At 38.1% G+C, this 19827-nt stretch overlaps 1 protein-coding gene across 2 annotated transcripts in view; it reads left to right on the forward strand.

The window, feature by feature from the left end:
* Nucleotides 1–19827, forward strand: part of MYOM1 (myomesin 1) — a 140175-nt gene that overhangs the window by 61178 nt on the left and 59170 nt on the right. The window contains exons 13-19 of one of the 2 annotated variants that reach the window (XM_078435390.2): nt 1449–1505; nt 7516–7640; nt 12595–12778; nt 13273–13447; nt 15494–15615; nt 16806–17093; nt 19005–19201. In XM_078435390.2, the coding sequence (XP_078291516.1) occupies nt 1449–1505; nt 7516–7640; nt 12595–12778; nt 13273–13447; nt 15494–15615; nt 16806–17093; nt 19005–19201 (1148 nt within the window). The remainder of the gene's footprint in view (nt 1–1448; nt 1506–7515; nt 7641–12594; nt 12779–13272; nt 13448–15493; nt 15616–16805; nt 17094–19004; nt 19202–19827) is intronic. The other variant, XM_078435389.2, reaches the window with a different exon arrangement.

The raw sequence follows: 19827 nt of genomic DNA on the forward strand, positions 1-19827 counted from the left end.
CGGTTGAGCATCTGACCTTGCCTCAGGTCATGATCTCACGGTCCATGAGTTTGAGCCCACGTCGGGCTCTGTGCTGACAGCTCAGAGCCTGGAGCTTGCATCGGATTCTGTGTCTCCCTCTGTCTCTGCCTCTCCCCTGCTCATGCTCTCTCTCTCTCTCTCTCTCTCAAAAATAAATAAACATTTTAAAAAACAAAAATAAATCATTGGATATTAACACTACAGTCTATAACAGATTTTTCAACGTTGGCCCTATAGACAGTCTAGGCCAGATAATTCTTTGTTATGGGGGCTGTCCTGTTCATTGTAGGATGTTGAGAAGCATCCCTGGCATCTACCCACTAGATGCCAATAACGACCTCCCTTCCCCATTGTGACCATCAAAATTGTCCCCAGACATTACCAAATGTCCCTGAGGGGCAAAATCACCCCAGTTGAGGACTGCTAGTCTATGTCCTATTTGCAGTGTTTTTTTGTTTGTTTGTTTGTTTGTTTGTTTGTTTTGTTTTTGCCTTAGGTAGATATATGGCGCCACAAAAAGCTAAGCTCCAGAAAAAGTCTGGAGACTTTTTCTAATCAGGCTCCTTGATTGCCCTCTAATTACTTTTCACTTACTATCTGACTTCCCTCCCTCTTTCCTAATTCCATCTCATTCTTTCATTTACTCTATTTTTTAAATAAATTCTAATGAGAGTAAGATTCGTTTGAATTGAAAATAGGTTATCTTATGTATTACCTTTCTGTTTCTGTACAAACTATGGTGAAAAGTCTGGTGATAAAGCAGGAGTCGAACCATTCTCTCTGATATTTGTGGGAACACAGAAGTGAATTTCCTCTTCAATGAATGAATGAATGAATGAATGAAATGGATTTAAATGCATTTTACTCTTTTCCTGCCCATCTCACCCATTTTTCTTACTCCAGATCTAAGCTGGTTTCCTTCATAAATAACACTTGTCAAAATACAATGGAAAGAAATCGCTTTCATTGAACTGTACTGCAGGATTCACTTCATTCACTTTCATTTCATTGTACTGCAGGATTAGCCCCCCTCTCCTCTTTGAGCTTCATTATTGCAGATAAATAACTACTGGGCTTACAATTGTTCCAGAAACGTTTCCCCCAAATACATGCTATCTCTTAAGAAGACATGAGGGAACCTACATGTTTCCAGAGATCTATATTGAATAGTAAACAAACACAGGTTATTTACCTTGCTTGCGAAAGTACATTTCCAGAAATATTGACTCCAACTAGGCAGGTTCTGTGCTCTAGCAGATTGTGAGTCCCTTGAAGACGTAACACCGTATATGTGCTCAGTAAGATTCATTATGAAAATACCTAAGCAAACGAGTAACAAACTCAATTCTGACTAATATGGCCAGTTTGTGAATACAGTTGAAACTGCATTTAAGAATTTCGTGATTTTTACATTTATCTATGTTTAGGTCGCCCTTCAGCACCCTGGACTGGACAGATCATTGTCACTGAAGAAGAACCTTCAGGTAAAACTCTGTTTTCCCCAGATATTATTGCCCACGTTTTGCCATGTGGTTTATCCTTTATTGTGAAGGGTACAGTGCATATTATTTAAGATGTTTAGAGAGGACATTCTGAAATATTTGGATACCATAAAGGAACTTATATTTTCAGAGATTCACTGTTTTAAAAAAAGGCTTATTGAGGTACAGTTGACATATAGTAAATTGATATCTGTAAAATGTACAATTTGATAAATTCTACATGTGTATATTCCTGTGAAACTGTCACCATGATCAAAATAATAAACGTATGCATCACCCCTAAAATTTTCTCAGGCCCCTTTGTAATTTCTTTCTCATACCTCTTCCCCATCTCCAGGCCATCACTGATCTGCTTTCTGTCACTATAGTTTGCATTGTCCAAACTTTTAGATGAATGAATCATACTCATTTTTATCTTATTTTCCTCACTGAGCATAATTGCTTTAAGATTTATTCATGTTGATGTATATATCAGTTCATTTCAATTTTTTCATCCATTTACTGTCAAAAATTTCTATGAATATCCTTGTTAAGTGTTTGTAGGGACATATGCTTTCATTTTTCTTGGATGAATACCTAGGAGTTGAATGGATAGGTCATATGGTAGGTGTGTTTAATTTTTAAAGAAACTGCCAACTGTTTCCAAGATGGTTATACCACCTTGCATTCCCATCAGCAGTATGTGAGTTCCAGTTGTCCACGTTATCACCAGTAGTGGTATTTTATAGTGGGTGCATAGTGGTTTTAATTTACATTTTCCTAATAATGTTGGGCATCTTTTTTTTTTTTTTTTTTACATTTATTTCTTTTTGAGAAACAGAGTGAGACAAAGCGTGAGCAGGGGAGGGGCACAGAGAGAAGGAGACACAGAATTTGAAGCAGGCTCCAGGCTCTGAGCAAGCAGTCAGCATAGAGCCTGATGCAGGGCTCGAACCCACAGGCTGTGAGACATGACCTGAGCCAAAGTCAGACGCTCAACCGACTGAGCCACCCAGGAGCCCCAATGTTGGGCATCTTTTTATGTATATATTGCCATTTTTGCATCATGATGCTTGAATCTTTGCCAAATCAAGTTTACTCAGATATTTTTCCTGTTTTGTTTTCTAGAAATGTTACAACATTAGCTCTTAGATTTTAATCTATGCTCCATTTCAAATCATTTTTTTCTATATTTTATGAAGTAAGAACCCAAGTTGTTCTTCTTATTATCTTTATCATTTTGCATATGGCTATCCAATTATTTCAGCAATCTGTTCAAAAGATAATCCTTTTCCCATTGAATTGCCTTGGCACCATTGTCAAAATCAATTGGTTGCATATTTCTGGACTCTCTATTGGTCAATTTTATTTTCTCTACACCAATCACACTATCTTGATTACTGTAGCTTTTATAAGCTTCAGGTTGTTGTTGTTTTAAAAAGCTTCATAGTTTAAAACAAAAAACCAAACGAATAAATAGCTTCAGAGTTTTGAAATTAGGTAGTATTAGTCCTCTGATTTTTTTCCCCAAAGTTGTTTTTGCTATTCTGTCTTTGCATTTCCATGTAAATTTTAAAATCAGCTTATTAATTTCTATTAAAAAACTTATGGATATTTCAACTGAGTCTTTTATATCCTTAATGATTTTCTATCTACTTGGTCTATTAAATTGATAGAGCAGTGATGAAATCTCTGACTGAAAAATAGATTTATGTATTTCTTCTTGCAGCTCTACCAGGTTTTGCTTCATATAGTTTGAGGTTTTGTTATTACATGCATAAGTAATTTATCTTCTAATGAATTGACTACTGTATTATTATAAAGTGATACTTTTTATTCATGGTTGTGTTTTTTGCTTAGGAATCTACCTTGTCTGATATTAATGTAATCATTCCAGGGTTGTTGTTTTTTTTATCAGTGCTAGCATGGCATATGATTTTCATCCTTTTACTTTTGACCTATATTTAAATTGTATTTTTTTAGGCAGCATATAACTGAGTCTTGACTTTTTATCCACTTGGGTAATCTTTGCCTTTTTACTAGAGTGAACAATTTACATTTTGTGTGATTATTGATATGGCTGGATTTAAATCTACCGTCTTGCTATTTATTTTCTATCTGTTCCATGTGTTTGTTTCCTTTCTCCTCTTTTTCTACTTTCTTTTGGATTTAGTATTTTTTATTATTCCATTTTAGCTGTGTTATCTTATTAGCTATAATTCTTTATTTTGTATTATACTAGTTCAGAATTTATAATATACATCTTATCACAACCTTTCTTCAAGTAATATTATATTACTTCATGTATAGTGTAAGAACTTAAAACAGTATTATTCCATTTCCCCCTTCAAGCCTTGATGCTGTTATTGCATGGATTTTATTTGTGTATATATTATAAATTGCACAATACATTGCTGTTATTTTGGTTCAAATAGTCACTTATCTTTCAAAGAAATTTAAAAGTAAGAACAAATTTTCAAATATTCACTCACATTTTTACCATTTCTGTTGTTCTTCATTTCTTTGGGTAGATCTCTTTGTTTTTGTAAGGTTTATTTATTTATTTTTTTTTTTTTTAATTTTTTTTTTTAAATGTTTATATTTGAGACAGACAGAGACAGAGCATGAACAGGGGAGGGGCAGAGAGAGGGGGAGACACAGAATCTGAAACAGGCTCCGGGCTCTGAGCCATCAGCACAGAGCCCGACGCGGGGCTCGAACTCACGGACCGTGAGATCATGACCTGAGCTGAAGTCGGACGCTCAACCGACTGAGCCACCCAGGCGCCCCTAAGGTTTATTTATTTTTGAGTGAAAGAGAGACAGACAGAGTGCTAGTGAGGGAGGGCAGGAAGAGGGAGACACAGAATCTGAAGCAGGCTCCAGGCTCTGAGCTGTCTTCACAAAGCCCAGTGCGGGACTTGAACTCACAAACCATGAGATCATGACCTGAGCCGAAGTCAGCGCTTAACCTACTCAGCCACCCAGGTGCCCCTGTGTAGATCTCTTTGAATCTCAGGCATTTCCTTTACTATTTCTTATAGTGCAGGCCTGCTGGTTATGAATTATTTTATTTTTTTTTGTATGTCCGAAACAGTCTCTGTTTCATCTTCATTTTTGAAATATATGTTCATTGGTTATAGAATTCTAGGTTGACAGTTTTCCTTTCAGTACTTAAAAAAATTTTTTTTTTAATGTTTATTTATTTTTGAGAGAGAGAGACAGAGCTCAAGAGGGGAAGGGCCAGAGAGAGAGGGAGACACAGAATCTGAAGTAGGTTCCAGGTTCCAAGCTGTCAGCACAGAACCTGATGTGGGGCTCAAATTCACGAACTGAGAGATCATGACCTGAGCCAAAGTCAAACGCTTAACCAACTGAGCCACCCAGGCACCCTTCCTTTCAGTACTTTAGAAAGGATGGTCCATTATAGCTCAGACCTACACTATAAGAATGACTATTGTTATTCTTACTTTGTCCCTCAGATATTTTCCTCTCTGCCTGATTTTAATAGATTCTTTTTATCACTGGATTTACAAATTTGATTATGATATGCATCTGTGTTGTTTCCTTCATGTGTCTTGTGCTTGGGGTGTACAAGTTTCTTGGATTCATGAGATTGGAATTGGATTCATGAGATTGGTTTCATGAGATTTGGAAAATTTTTTCACCAGTATTTCTTCTTTAAATTTTTAAAAAATGTTTATTTTTGAGAGAGAGAGAGAGAGAGAGAGAGAGAGTAAGTGGGGAGGGGCCAGAGAGAGGGACACAGAATCTGAAGCAGGCTCCAGGCTCTGAGCTGTCATCACAGAGCCCGATGTGGGGTTCGAACTCATGAATTGCAAGATCATGACCTGAGCCGAAGTCGGACACTCAACCGACTGAGCCACTCAGGCACCCCTCACAAGTCTTTCTTTAAACATCTTTTTTCTGTATCCCTTTCTCTCTTCTCTACTTTAGGAAATCCAATTACATGTCACTTGAAACCACAGCTTGCTGATGCGATATCCATTTTTCCTTTCAGTCTTTTTTGATTTCTGTGTTCCATTTTAGACATTTTCTACTACTGTGCCATAATTTTACCATCCTTTTCTTCAGTGTCTAACTTGCTGTGAATTCCAGTCAGTGTGTGGGTTTTGTTTTGTTTTGTTTTCATTTTAGGTTTTGTAATTTACAGCTGTAGAAGTCTGTAGAAGTCTGTAGAAGCTGTAGAACAATTTGTATTATTTTTACATTTTCCATGTCTTTAATTAACAGGTTGAATCTTTATGCTCTGGAACATAATGAATATATTTATAATAACTGTTTTTATATCCTTGCCTGTTAATTCTATCATCTGTGACATTTTTTATTTTGTTTTCATTGATTGATTTTTCTCCTCAGAAGGGGCCATATTTTCATGATTCTTTGCATACTTAATAATTTTTCATGAGATGCCAGACATTTTGAACTTACATTGTTTGGTGCTGGATATTTTTGTTTTTTTATAAATGCTCTTGAGCTTTGTTCTGGGGAAACGATTTGATCTTTCAAGGGTTGCTTTTGTTAGGTGAAATCAGAACAGCCTTTAGTCTAGGGATAATTTGGCCATACTACAGAGGAAATACCCTTCTGAGCAGTACTCTACCGGATGCTTGGGAATTAGATTTACACTCTGACTGGTGGGAATATGGACTCTCCCAGGCCCCATGAGAGCTTTGAGGATTGTTCTTTCCAATTCTTTTGTGTGGGTTTTCTCCAGCCTCAAGTGGTTTCCTCATATTCATGTTCTGATCAGTACTCAGGTGAACACTCCAGACAGACCCTCTGCAGATCTCTGAAGCCTCTCTCTCAGTGTAGCCCTTTCCTCCAGTATTCATCCTTCTGACTCTATCTGTAGATAGATACCTTGCCCTTCCTGGAATTCCAGCTTTTTTTCCTCCAGCTGGGGAGACTGCCAGGCTCTATGTGGTTCCTCTTCCTGAGCTGCTGTCTTGAACTTCTCTCTGGACAATAAACTAGGACAATAGTAGAGCTCACTTTAATTTGTTTCTCTTCTATCAGTCATCATTGTCCTAAGACAGCTAATATCCAATGTCTATAAACAGGTGTTTCATGTATTTTGCATGGTATTTTAGTTATTTGACATAGAAGGGTTACTCTGATGTCAGGAACTGTGGAGGCTCTAAAATTTTACCCGACTTACAAACTAATACATTTTCTACCACAGTTTCATAGATGCTGGCAGAAGACAAGAGAGTCCTAGATCAGAAACAAAGGACTCTATAATTCACAGCGTGGTAGACCACATGAGCTTCACGTTCCCATTATTCTTCCCTGCACTGTCTCCCCCTCCCCACACCAAGTCCCACAGGGTGGTATGGAGGAGCACAGATGGGTGTGCACACACAGTACATTTGTGTCACATCTGAGAAACCTTGTACTTAGGACACCCCGGTCTTCTAAGGGGGCTGCTGACAGATCTACCCAACCTTTCTCTGAAGGACATTATCTTTACTATTCTGGGCAGAAAACAAGACAACTTTCTGCCCTAGAGAATATACTATCTCATATTCCAAGTTTGTTTGCTTTCCAAACATCCTTGAAAAGATATTCTATATATTTTCTTAATGTTTATTCATTTTTGAGAGAGAAAGAGACAGAGCGTGAGTAGGGGAGGGGTAGAGAGAGAGGGAGACATAGAACTCAAAGCAGGTTCCAGGCTCTGTGCTGTCAGCGTGCCCTGAAAAGATATTCTGTAAAAAGCTGATATAAGATGTACAGAAAGTAAAACTTATGTCGTTACTACTGTTTTTAAGGACCAGAAAGAAAATCAGAACTGTCAAGCAAAGAAAGTAAAATTGTGGCTTTGAGTGAATGAATGAATGTTTTAGGAAGGATTTCAGAGTTGGGGTACTTCTTTATACTGTGGAGAAGTAATGAACTCTTCCCCCAGTAGGAGAGAAGCATCTGTGCCTCTTGGAGCATGCTGGGCTTCCCAGAGTGTGTGCTTTTCACTTTTCCTCATTGTTTTTCAGAGGGTATTGTTCCTGGGCCCCCCACAGACCTCTCTGTCACAGAGGCCACCCGGAGCTATGTGGTGCTAAGTTGGAAGCCCCCTGGCCAGCGTGGCCACGAGGGCATTCTGTACTTTGTGGAAAAGGTAAGACTCTGGGATCAAACATTATTACCTCATGCCACTTCCTAAAGATTTCTTTAGAGAACTAGAGCTTAAATTTCCATTGTGTCCTGAACTCTTCAAACCCGTATAAACTATGAACAATCTTCACAGAAAAATGCATATCACACAAAACTTTGCCTAAAAGTTCAGGGGGTGTATAGATCTGTGAAGCTCACCCATAGACTCCAAGGAGGCCCACAGACCTCAAATTATAACCCTTTACGAAGAGAATTGCTCCCGAAACTGTAGATTGTTCATATGGCAGTTTTCTAGAAGCTTTCTCTGTCTTTCTCGCTCTAGTAATAGCTTCTCATCTCTCTACAATTTGTCTTAAGCAGTCGAAACTGAAGATCAATGAGGGTAGATGAGCCAGAGGAATAGAAGTGACAATACTTTCAGAATACTGTCAAATAGCTGGAGGATCAAAGAGAGAAAGTCCTTACATGCTGCCTGGCACTTGGCCAGCACTACTCTAAGTACAGGTAGTAGGACGGGGTCAGAGATTGCAAAACAGCATGAGATACTGGCTAGTTCTTTCCCTCAAATATCTTGTAATTTTATTGTCATGCTCTTGGAGAGGGCAGCGTATAATGAAAGCCTAAAATGGGTGGAATGATGAGAATTATATGTGAATCTACCATAGACACAGATCTAAGGGCAGTTACAGTAAGCATTTATGCCCAGAAAATGGAGAAGAGCCAAGTCCTAGACAGGACGTTATTTGGGGCAAGTGCCCTAGTTTCAAGGGCAGACACAAAGGAGGAGTATCTGCCAGGCAAAACATAATTGCTCCCGGGATGGGGCATTTCAAGAGAATTTACTTAAAATGAGGTTCAAAATCCATTCATTAAGAAAGTTTTGATTAAGATATAATTGAAAAAAATGAAACTAAAATAAGCTTATTTTCTGTTACCCATAAGAACATTTACATTTATACTGGCAGCCACGCACCATTATTTTTGAAGAACAACAAATGAAACAACTGGCTGTATTTTTTGTGTATTTTGTTTTTATAAAATTGTGTGATAACAGGGTAAGTTGTCATTTACTTTACATTTTACCTTCGTAGTAAAATTATAGAAAAGGTTTCTACTTGGCAAAAATATTGCGGAGCTTGGTGAGTTTTCCTAAGAGCTTTTGTGTTTCATCCTTAATGTTATTCTGATCATTCAATTTCAGAACATCTATTAGGTCACCTTCCCTGATAATTATTACAGGAGAATAGACATGATGGGTATATAGGTACTTGCAAACTTCTGCAAATTAGGTGACAACATGAAAGGAATATGCAACTATCTTCATGGCCTTTTAGTTATTTGAGATCATCAGAGAATATTATACTAGCATTAAAAATGCTAGGGTCTGTGGTTTTCCTATTTTAATTAATAAATGTATTAATTTATGTCCTTTTTAAAGACATTTATCATGTCTTTGAGGAGCATGCCTCACTTCTCCTTGTCCCTAGCACATTGGTAACAATAAATGGATTATTTCTGTAACATGGACATCTTTCAAAAGAATCTGATTTTACTAAAAACATATTAGATTTTTTATTGTTAGTAATTTGTATATTTTCTAGATATTAACCTCAAATTAACTAGAACTTGAGTAGCATTTCTGATTTTAAAATTTTTCTTTTCTTTTTTTTTCTTAATAGAGGGCAAGACTAGAGTGGAAAATGTTTATTTCCTGGTGTGCTTAATACATACCCTCCACTGAATCTTTTCGAAATTCTCCACAGGAAGAGAGTTCTGAGTAAGCTCTCTGACAGTAATTACCATCTTTCCTATAATAATGACACAGTAACAATGTACCACTGAGGCGTTTTCTTCAAATGAGTCAACTTTGGCTTCTGTTAAACATTTCCTCTGGTCACATAAACTCTAATTTCTCCAGGAAAGTCTATTAACTTCCCTAGACCTAAATACATATGAGTCTGTGATTAAAAATGTAAGTGTTCATCCACCAGCAAACCTGGCATGGAACAGAGGGAACATTTCGAGTGCAGGGTGAGCAGAGAGGCCTGTAAAGGCATGGATGACGTATACAAAAGGCCCAGGATGTTGACATATTGGGGGAGCAGAACATGTCCAGAGACCTAGGGCACACTTACAGAACTATCCAAACATCACACCGTTGTCCTGAGCTGAGACTCAAGCTATTCTGATGAGCCACTTCTAATACATTGACCTTTCTTTTTTTTTTTTTAACATTTATTTATTTTTGAGACAGAGAGAGAGCGTGAACAGGGGAGGGTCAGAGAAAGAGGGAGACACAGAATCTGAAACAGGCTCCAGGCTCTGAGCCGTCAGCACAGAACCCGACACGGGGCTCGAACCCACGGACCGTGAGATCATGACCTGAGCCGAAGTCGGCCGCTTAACCGACTGAGCCACCCAGGCGCCCCTACATTGACCTTTCTAAAGAGAAATGTTCTACATGCTTTTGTCCCGCAGCACATTTTCATCCCCAGAATATTCATGCCCATGGGAGTTCTGCTTCTTTAATTACCCCTGAGCTTGCACTTCTTTACAGAACTTTTTACCAGAATTTGCATGCACATAAAGCACAAAGTCACCTGTTATGGCTAAAGCTTATGCCCAGTTACACCATGTCTGTGAGCCCTAAAATGGTTGATAGTGAGGGGTTTATTAGCAAGGTTATTGGATGGATCGGTCTCCAGTGTTCCCAGCCTTCCTATACTGTGTTCTTCTCAGCCCCAAACTTTTTTCTCAGATGTCTTATGTCTTCAGCTCTTTCTCTCTCATTCCCTTATCAAAAATCTGGTCCTGTCAGAGATAAGGGTTGTATCACTTGCTAGCTCTGTTTCTGCATGCAGGAATGTTTACCAATGACCAGGCACTGTTCTTTTTTTTTTCCTTTCATAAAAATTTATGTTTATTATGCTTAATCAAATGTAAGTGATACATCCAAGGAAAAATTTGCTATTTTTTTTAAATGAAATTTGTTGTCAAATTGTTTTCTCTACAACACCCAGTGCTCATCCCAACAGGTGGACCAGGCACTGTTCGAAGCACTCTGCACATGTTAACTCACCTAATACTTACGGTAACCTTATGAGGGAAATGCTTTTATTTTCATCATGCCTATTTTGTAGATGAGGAAATTGAGGATTCGATGGGGCATATAATTTGCTCAGGGTCACACATTTAGTAAGAGACAGAGCTAGTATTTGAACCCAGACAGTCTGGCTCAGTTTCATATACTGTATCCAACTAGTATACATTGCTGCCTTTCAACCTTCCCAAGCCTGTCTTCTCTGGACAACATGGATAATCACACAGTGCTACCTCCACAATACTTAGTTCAGAGCACAGTTGAGAAGATTAAAGAGTTACAATGACATAAATCCCCTAGCATAGTGAAAGGCAGCTATTATTTTTTATTATGAAAGTATAAATGACTGATAATTGTTATATGTTCCCCAGGGGAGAATGTGTCAAAATGAATTAAAGCCATAAACTGAAGAATTGAAGGTCTGGGAGAATTTTATCCCTCAGTTATCAGCAGATTGACTGGTTAGGGGGAATTTATCCTCTCTACCCTTCCACACACAATGACACATCATGAAAGATTCGACAAGGGACTTTAGAGGTTACCCTGTCACATTTGCTTATTTTGCAAATGTTAAAACTGAGACCAAACAATACTCATGTGACTCTCCCCAGGTCACATGTCTTATTCTTAACAAAGCTAGGACCAGAGTGGATGCCTCTGGATCCTTTTCACCATACCATGTTGTCTCTCATTTCAAATCCATGAAGGTTATGCCAAACGATATACCAGTATTTTTATAGTCCCAAGAATGTATCATCCCTCACAGCTGGTCACTATATCGCAAGGTTTGGATTTCTGGAAAAGTATCTTGAAACTGTTCAAAAGTTCCAAAGCAAAATCATTTCTGCTGACCTTGGGCAGAATTGAGAGTACAAATAGGAGGGGAAAAGGATTACTGAAGACTACTGATAGTTTTCTCACTATATTCTCTACCAAAGTGCAAATAGACACCACATCCTTTCAAGGATTTCAGAGTCACTCTAGACCACTTTAATTCCAAGAATAGAATTGCTTTAAATTAGTTTTTCCCATAATTTATTCTAAAATATGGGTAAGAAAAAAAGAACATCTTTATCTTTCATTAGCTTCCTTCCTTCCTTCCTTCCTTCCAAATTCAAAAAAAAAAATTCATTCATTCAGGAAAAAACAATTGTTGATTATTTCCTATGTGTCAGATACAATTCTAGGCTCTGGAGGATAGCAGTGAACAAGACAACTTGCTGAACTCAATTCACTGAAACTTATTTTTCAATGGAGGAGATGACAAATAACTTAATTTCAAATAGAGATAAGTGTTTAAAAAAATAATAAAGCAAGATAAAGGATAGAGAGTGATGAGAAAGGAACAAAGAACTCTTTCAGATTCTTTGGTAGAATAGGGAGGGGGTGATCAAGAAGGGCTTTCTGAGGAGGTGGTGTTTGAGCACAGACCTGAATGATATTCTGAATCATTAAATAACACTCAATTAAAATAAAAGTTTATAGCAGTGAAAATTAAAGTATCTTATATAGCACATTAAATTGAATTACCCACCCTAAGAATTAGAAAAGGATCTGACCCCAAGCAGTCCTCAAAATAAATTAAGGTCTTTTATAAGTCGATCAGTGATCTTACTTGGTTAATAAAGTCAGTGAAGTATTAAAGTATTTATCAAACAATGCAAAGCCAATTTTATTTAGATAATCCTATGGACTACAGATGCTTCATCCCCATTTCCTCCAAATCTCTTCTCCAGTTCAACTCACTGGTAACAGGTAGGTGGTTTGTTGACGGATAAATAAGACTGCTAGATGCCTGGCCTAGAGGTCCCATTTATTCTTGCCGTGCCGTGAATGGGTCTCACTGTTTGGGCTGCAGTGTGACGCAGAGACAGAAAACTGGCAGCGGGTGAACACAGAGCTCCCTGTGAAGTCTCCCCGCTTTGCTCTCTTCGACCTGGCTGAAGGGAAATCCTACCGCTTCCGCGTCCGCTGTTCTAACTCGGCAGGAGTGGGTGAGCCCTCAGAGGCAACGGAAGTGACCATGGTAGGGGATAAACTTGGTAAGTGTGGAGTTCCCTTGAACAACTGTAAACTTCTTTTACTTCAGTTTAAGAAAAACTTCCAAAGCAAGTACTCATCAGAACGTATATGCCCGGAAGCAAAAGTAGTGGCATCCTTCTTTCATATCATGAATTTAATTGATGACTATACTTGACTGATACATTTCAAAAATTCATTATTATGAATGATGAAGTTATGAAAAGTAAACTTCTTTGGGAGTTTCAACAGTATTGTTAATGTATTTTTTCTGGAGTGGGTTGGTAGGTTCCTGGGTATTTAGTTTATCATTATGCCCCCACACTAACATATTTATTTTTTTTATTTTCTGCTTTAACAAATATAAAGTAAGTAACTGTATGTTTGAGATGATTACTTATGTAAAATTTATGCGTGTGTGTGTGTGTGTGTGTGAGAGAGAGAGAGAGAGAGAGAGATAAGAATGAAGTTTTTTAAACCACACCTGAGTTTGATCATCATTTTCCTCCTTTGTCAGATATCCCAAAGGCCCCAGGCAAAATCATCCCAAGCAGAAATACAGACACATCAGTGGTAGTTTCATGGGAGGAATCCAAAGACGCCAAAGAACTGGTCGGGTACTACATAGAGTCAAGTGTGGTTGGCTCTGGCAAGTGGGAGCCCTGCAACAACAACCCTGTGAAGGGCCCACGGTAACCACAGTGTTGGGGGGTGGGCTGTGGGGAGCCTTCTGACTCTAGAGCATAGAGGCTATCAGGAGGAAATCAGCCATGGACCCATACAGCAGCACCAACATCCAGTGGAGGAAGACTTTTTAAAACATTATGCTTTAAGGGGTGGCTCAGTTGGTTAAGCGTCCGTCTGACTTCAACTCAGGTCATGATCTCATGGTTCATGTGTTCGAGCCTCACGTTGGGCTCTGTGCTGATAGCTCAGAGCCTGGAGCCTGCTTCGGATTCTGTGACTCCCTTTCCCTCTGCCCCTTTCCTTGCTCATGCTCTCTGTCTCTCTCTCTCTCTCTCTCTCTCTCTCTCTTAAAAATAAATAAATATTTAAAAAATTTAAAAAGAACATTATGCTTTATATATCCAAATGAATTAAAAATTGAACATTATCTACTGCTATATTTTTTTTTTTAAGTTTTCTTGGGATATTAAACACTTAGAAACACATTAATGCCAGCTATGATGGGTTCACTTTATAGCTCTTTTCTCATTCTTTTCCTTTATGCTATTTGTTCTTTCTACCCCTCTTTTGTGGTCTTTAATATCCAAAATGATAAGATTTCAAGGGTCTAATAGGCTCTAGCTGACATAAAATAGCCAGGCATTTTAAATGAATAGGAAAAAAGTATCAACATTTTACAAATTTTGAACATGGTGAAACTCAGTGCTAAGGAGACATAAGTAACACCAAAAAAAAGGACACTCAGAATACTTTGCCACTTCTTTACATCTGTTTCTCATATGGAGAGGGTTTTTTTCTTGCTTTCAAATGTTTTGTCAACCAGTCTTGCAAGTTGATGATGAATTCTGGTCTGCAACCAAACTCTGAGACTCCTTTGATTTAGGACTGATCTGAGAGGAGAATTCCCCCTGCCCCCACCAGAATTGTCATGCAGGCTTGTTAGGCAGCTTCTGGCATGGCCACTTTCAAGTCCAAGGACCCCCATAGGATGAGTTGTTTCTTTTGCAGAACATGAGAGAATAGAGACAAATCAATTAATGGGTGAAAGCAATATGTTTTTCAAGAGATTCACTTGGTCTGTTTACTCATTTCACTGTTACTCTCAGTTCCCAGCATTTTCCTGGGGCTATTTAGAAATATGTATAGAGGGTGAGGCAGGGTCTGCCTTTCCACAAACAGATGGCAGCTTCTCAAGGGCAGGCACCATTTTCTATTCATCTTTGTGCCCACAATACCTAGCTCAGTGCCTGGAACACTGAAGTGCTCAATAAATATTTGCTGAACTGAGCTGACCTGAAGAATTGGCCTCATTTATGTCTGCCTTCATTAAATATTCCAACTTTACTAATGGTAATAGAGTCATTAGCAGACCTGTTATTTCCTCTGGTTACAGTGTTCAGGATGGATTAAAATGTTACAGTGATTCATGAAACAGCTATTTATAGCCATAATAGCTATTAAGGAAGGAGGTTGTTTTATGTGTGAAACTGCCCATGGATTCACACCTCATTACTGGATCCTCATTTCTAAATGGTTATCCATATTTCATCTTATTTTCAGATTCCAGTGTCATTTCTCAAGTCATTATGCCTTCCCTGGTATGCAGGGAAGCAGTAACTAGGCCTCTGTAACAGGGAGCAGCCAGTGTCTTACAGCCATAAGTGTAAACCTGAAATAGCCATTAATGATATCATTAATATCACCTATTATTTATTAAAAGACTCCTCTATGCCAGACCCTGAAATAAGTACTTTAAATACAGCCAGTCTTTACACAAAAGTTATTATGGAGGCATTATTATCCCCATTTTACTGATGAGCACACAGAGCCTCGGAAAAGTTAAGGTACTTAATTCGGGGGAAACCCAGGACTCTGAATTGTTTGATAGAGTTTAGAAATCGCCTTAATTAGCTGCCTTCTTGTCTAAAGCACATACATTACCTGATCTCTCTACGAATTATTTTTATAAACCCAGATCATTCAGTTAAGCTAAAATCATCTTGTCTAATTTGCCTGCTAGAAAAGTTTTTAAAAACTCCTTTTCCTTTTAGATTTACTTGCCATGGACTGGCAACTGGCCAGAGTTATATCTTCCGGGTCAGAGCAGTTAATGCAGCTGGACTTAGTGAATATTCACAGGATTCAGAAGCGATTGAAGTAAAAGCTGCTATAGGTAAGTACCTTCTGCGTAGCTTTGGAGGGCAAAAAGTGAATTTTTATGTTATAAAGGAAGATACCATCCTCGCCAGAAATGGTTTTAAAGCTTCTAGTACTGCTCGAGGGTTCTGTCCTCAGATGATCATTTTCTCTGACTCCAGGTGACAGCTAACCTTCCATAGCCATCATTTTTCAGATCTTCATCACTTACCCAGACTCTGTGCATCTGTAGCCTTGCCATCTTCACAAGTCCGAGTGTCCTCAGATAGTTCCCATTGTGTGAAACTCCATTCTAACTTCGTGCTCATCCTGGGAGTGTGGAGGGCCATCCGGTTCCGTGAAGTGGTATATCACCCATAACCCACGTCATTTTGTACCTAAATGCCATTTCACCTGCGACAAAGCCTGGCTTGTTTTCACTAACAACATGCTTTTTACAAACTCCTCTAAATTTCGTGCAAGATACTTGTGGTTGCTTGGTCATATGCTACATTTCTGCTCACAAAGTAACCAACAGAATAAAACCCGTAATAAAGTAATTGTATGAGTGTACATGATGTGCCTCCCAATCTTAGATAAAGCAGGGAAAGGACCCACATAGCTCAGAGCACTAAAAATTATGTCTGTGATAGAGTGACACACATTTGAAGGGAAAGATTATTTAATATCAGTTATCTTCAGTTATCATGCCGTATTACTTTTTAATATTCCTTATAATATGGACAGTAGGTAACTTTTTTTTTTTTGAGGTTGGGAGGTACAGGCCATTAATATTTCAGTAATGTACATAATTCTAGCTGTTATAAAATCAGGATCTTTAATGTATGTCCTGTGCACTTTATGATCCATTCTGCCCCCTCATTCTGTGAATTAAGAGGACTTAATATCTTTCAAAAAACGTCAGAAGTTTGCTTTTTTCTTGTATATACTTGGGTTCTGCAAATCAAAATGGTTCCTGTTTCTGTCTGTGGTTTTTTGTTCTCATTTCTTCTTTTCCAGAATATGGAGAAGTTGAAATGTTTCCTTGGTGTAAATTATGTGAAACGTGTGCTTTCCGTATTTCTTGCAAATCTGAGTGATTTCTGTTAAACTAAGATTCCTTGTTCTGTTTGTGGTCCTAATGGTTTTCCCTTTGTTCTGTTAAGTAAGAGCAATTTGGACTGTGTCTGGGCTCAAAGCGTTTCTGTTGTTATCTGGTGATTGTAGGGGGAGGAGTGTCTCCAGATGTGTGGCCTGAACTGAATGATACACCTGGTGGACTAACAGACTCCAGGGGAGGCATGCATGAAGCCTCCCGGCCAACCTTTAAGAAAGATGCTTTGCTTGGTAGCAAACTTAACAAACCTTCACTACCCAGTAGCGCTCACAACCTGGGCCAAACAGAAGTGAGTAAAGTAAGTGAAACAGTTCAGGAAGAGCTTACCCCATCACCACAGAAGGCAGCTCTTAAGGGGAAAAGTAAGTCTGACCCTCTGAAAAAGAAGAAGGACATAGGTGAGAGTTGAAAGAGTCAACTGTTCCATCTGTCTCCATCAGTGTCCTCACCTCATCGTCCGGATCACACTCTTCCATCTGTGTTCGCTTTCATCTATGTATATTCTTAATTTTCTGTGTTTTCAGCTATCCATTTGCAATACTTTTGTCTAGTGAGTTGTAAAAGTAATTTTATATGAGCTTGACTTTTATACATAGTTTACTGTGCTTAATGACAATAGAATAAGGTGATTGGGTTATAGAGTCCTTTTTGGTTTCTCAGACAGACACAGGTTTAGCCTCATTTTGCTAAGAAAATTAGAGCTAAGAGCACAAAGAATTTGAGAATCACAGCCTATGTGAGGTCCTTTGAAATGTTTATGTTCAGTACATGTATAGGAAAAATATTTTACAAAGAAGTCACATTTAATCAGGATCATAGTTATTAACTTCCATTGTTTATCTTCAGGTGTCCAAGTTATCCTTCATATTTAATTCAAATAAATATGAGTAACATTATCTCTCTGAGTTACCATGAAAAGTTTAATAGGGTATTATAATCATATAAAGCTAAATTCTATGATTTATGAATCACATTCCCAGAACTGTTTTATTTAAGACTATTTATCAGTAAGCTCAGAATTTTCTGATTAGGATATTTGATACTTGTGTCTTATATATTCTAGGAGACAGTATTTTTCTTATCAAATAAAAATGAAATGATAAGCATATACTGACAAACTATAGCATGCCTGTCTTCCACCCCCTATTACTTCCCCACCCGTAACTTCTGTAATGTATTTTTTTGACACCTTTATTGTCCCTTCAACTTTGAGATGGGATGTTCATTTGAGAATTCACATTCAACATTGCTCTATAATAGGGAGAGAGAGAGAGAGAGAAATTTCTTTTTTAATGTAAAGAATGAAGGAGGTTGGTGAGGGGGAAGAGAAACACATGTATTATTTTTAAAATCTTTATTGTTCTGAGAATCTTTTGAATAAGAATAAATAGTTCTTTTTTTCCTATAATCCAAATAAATATTTAGAAAACTCTTTCTGATGTTATTGCACATCTAGATGGATTTCTTTCCACCATCTCACCTTCTCTTTCTTTATCGAAAACCATAATTTAGCAGTTAGGTGAAAAGTTGATCAGCAAAGCCACATAAATGAAGTAAGTCTTTTAAAACATCGTCCACATGTATTTCTGGTTATGCACTAATAAACACAGTGACAACTATTCAGTATTTTGTACTATATGAATAATAGTCCAACATCAGATTAAAAATAATGCAGCAAAAAGTATTATGTAATAAGAGAAAAATCACATGGCAGATTGTGCCTGGCTTTAAAAAAAAATTTTTTTTTAAGGTGGCATTTAGCTGAGTTCCAGAATAAGATTTGTCCTGTGTGTAGACAGAACTTGTTTAGTTGTAAGGTCTCACAAGGGTATGTATGCCCAAATGGTGAAATGCTATCCTTTTGGAAATAATATGGAAATTCTCAGTAAGGAAATTGAGGGAGAAATTAATATACACATTTCATTTTCCTGAAGGAGCAAATAGAAACAAAACTACAAAAAGAAACAAAAATATGTATCTTGGGGAAAAGATGTCTTCTTACGGGTAACAGAATCACTTTTCATATTATTGCACCATCTTGCTGTTAGTATTTCAAAAATTATTCTTCCGTGGAGGGGTGGGGCAGCTTCTTTTTATCTTTGCAATAATAATTGCAGTGCCCTTTTTACTGTGTGTTGGCTTTTTTCTCATACACCAGATTGGATGCCAAGTTACTGATCAGTCTCACAATTTAGTCTCATACTGCAAGAGCCTAGTGCCCTCTCACATGGTACTAATGACATGAGTTTAATGTACATAGAATCATAAATGCATTTCTGTCTACTCACGAGCGATTCATATTGCAACAGCGGCACCATCGCCACCCTATGATATCACTTGTCTTGAAAGTTGTCGTGACTCGATGGTTCTTGGATGGAAGCAACCAGATAAGAGTGGAGGGGCTGAAATTACTGGCTATTATGTGAACTATCGTGAGGTAATTGACGGGGTACCGGGAAGATGGAGAGAAGCCAACATCAAAGCTGTCAGTGATGAGGCATATAAGGTAAATGTGTGACCTTCTGTAGTGTGGAGTGTCATGTATATGATGACACGGTCACTTGCACACCATGCACACTCACCTACACACCCAGCACCTTGTAAATGATTCATGTCATTACTCCAGGGTCCATTGTCTGCAATGACATGAGTTTTGTCATTGTCATATACGGTAAGTCATATAAGGTAAGTAGAAGTGATCTGACCAGGAAGGATTTGTATTTTCTGATTCATACACATAAGCAATAACTTCCCAGAACATTTACTGTGAAATGTATATCTATTATAAAAATTAGTGTTTATTTCAAGACTTATGAAATATCTGTAACCAATATGCCACTAGCACCAAGGGTCCCAGGATCCAAATGACTAGATTTTTAACTTTCAGTGTTCAAATGACAAAGGATAAAGGGACATGGGCCTGGTGGTCAGACTCAGCTCACCACTTGTGAAGTGTCCCCCATGAAGGGATGGTTCACATGTGTCTACCCACAAGTTTCCCTTCTTCACTGCTTTGCCCATCTCAGCACACTTGAAGGGTCTTACTGTTGCCACAACTATGCCCCCCCCCCCTTTTAGAGCATTGTCAGCTGGAGGAAAGTTACCACCTCCTAGTACTCACAGAACCCCAAG

This window comes from Panthera onca, chromosome D3 (genome assembly GCF_046562875.1).
Source record: "Panthera onca isolate mPanOnc1 chromosome D3, mPanOnc1 haplotype 2, whole genome shotgun sequence".
Classification (NCBI taxonomy): domain Eukaryota; kingdom Metazoa; phylum Chordata; class Mammalia; order Carnivora; family Felidae; genus Panthera; species Panthera onca.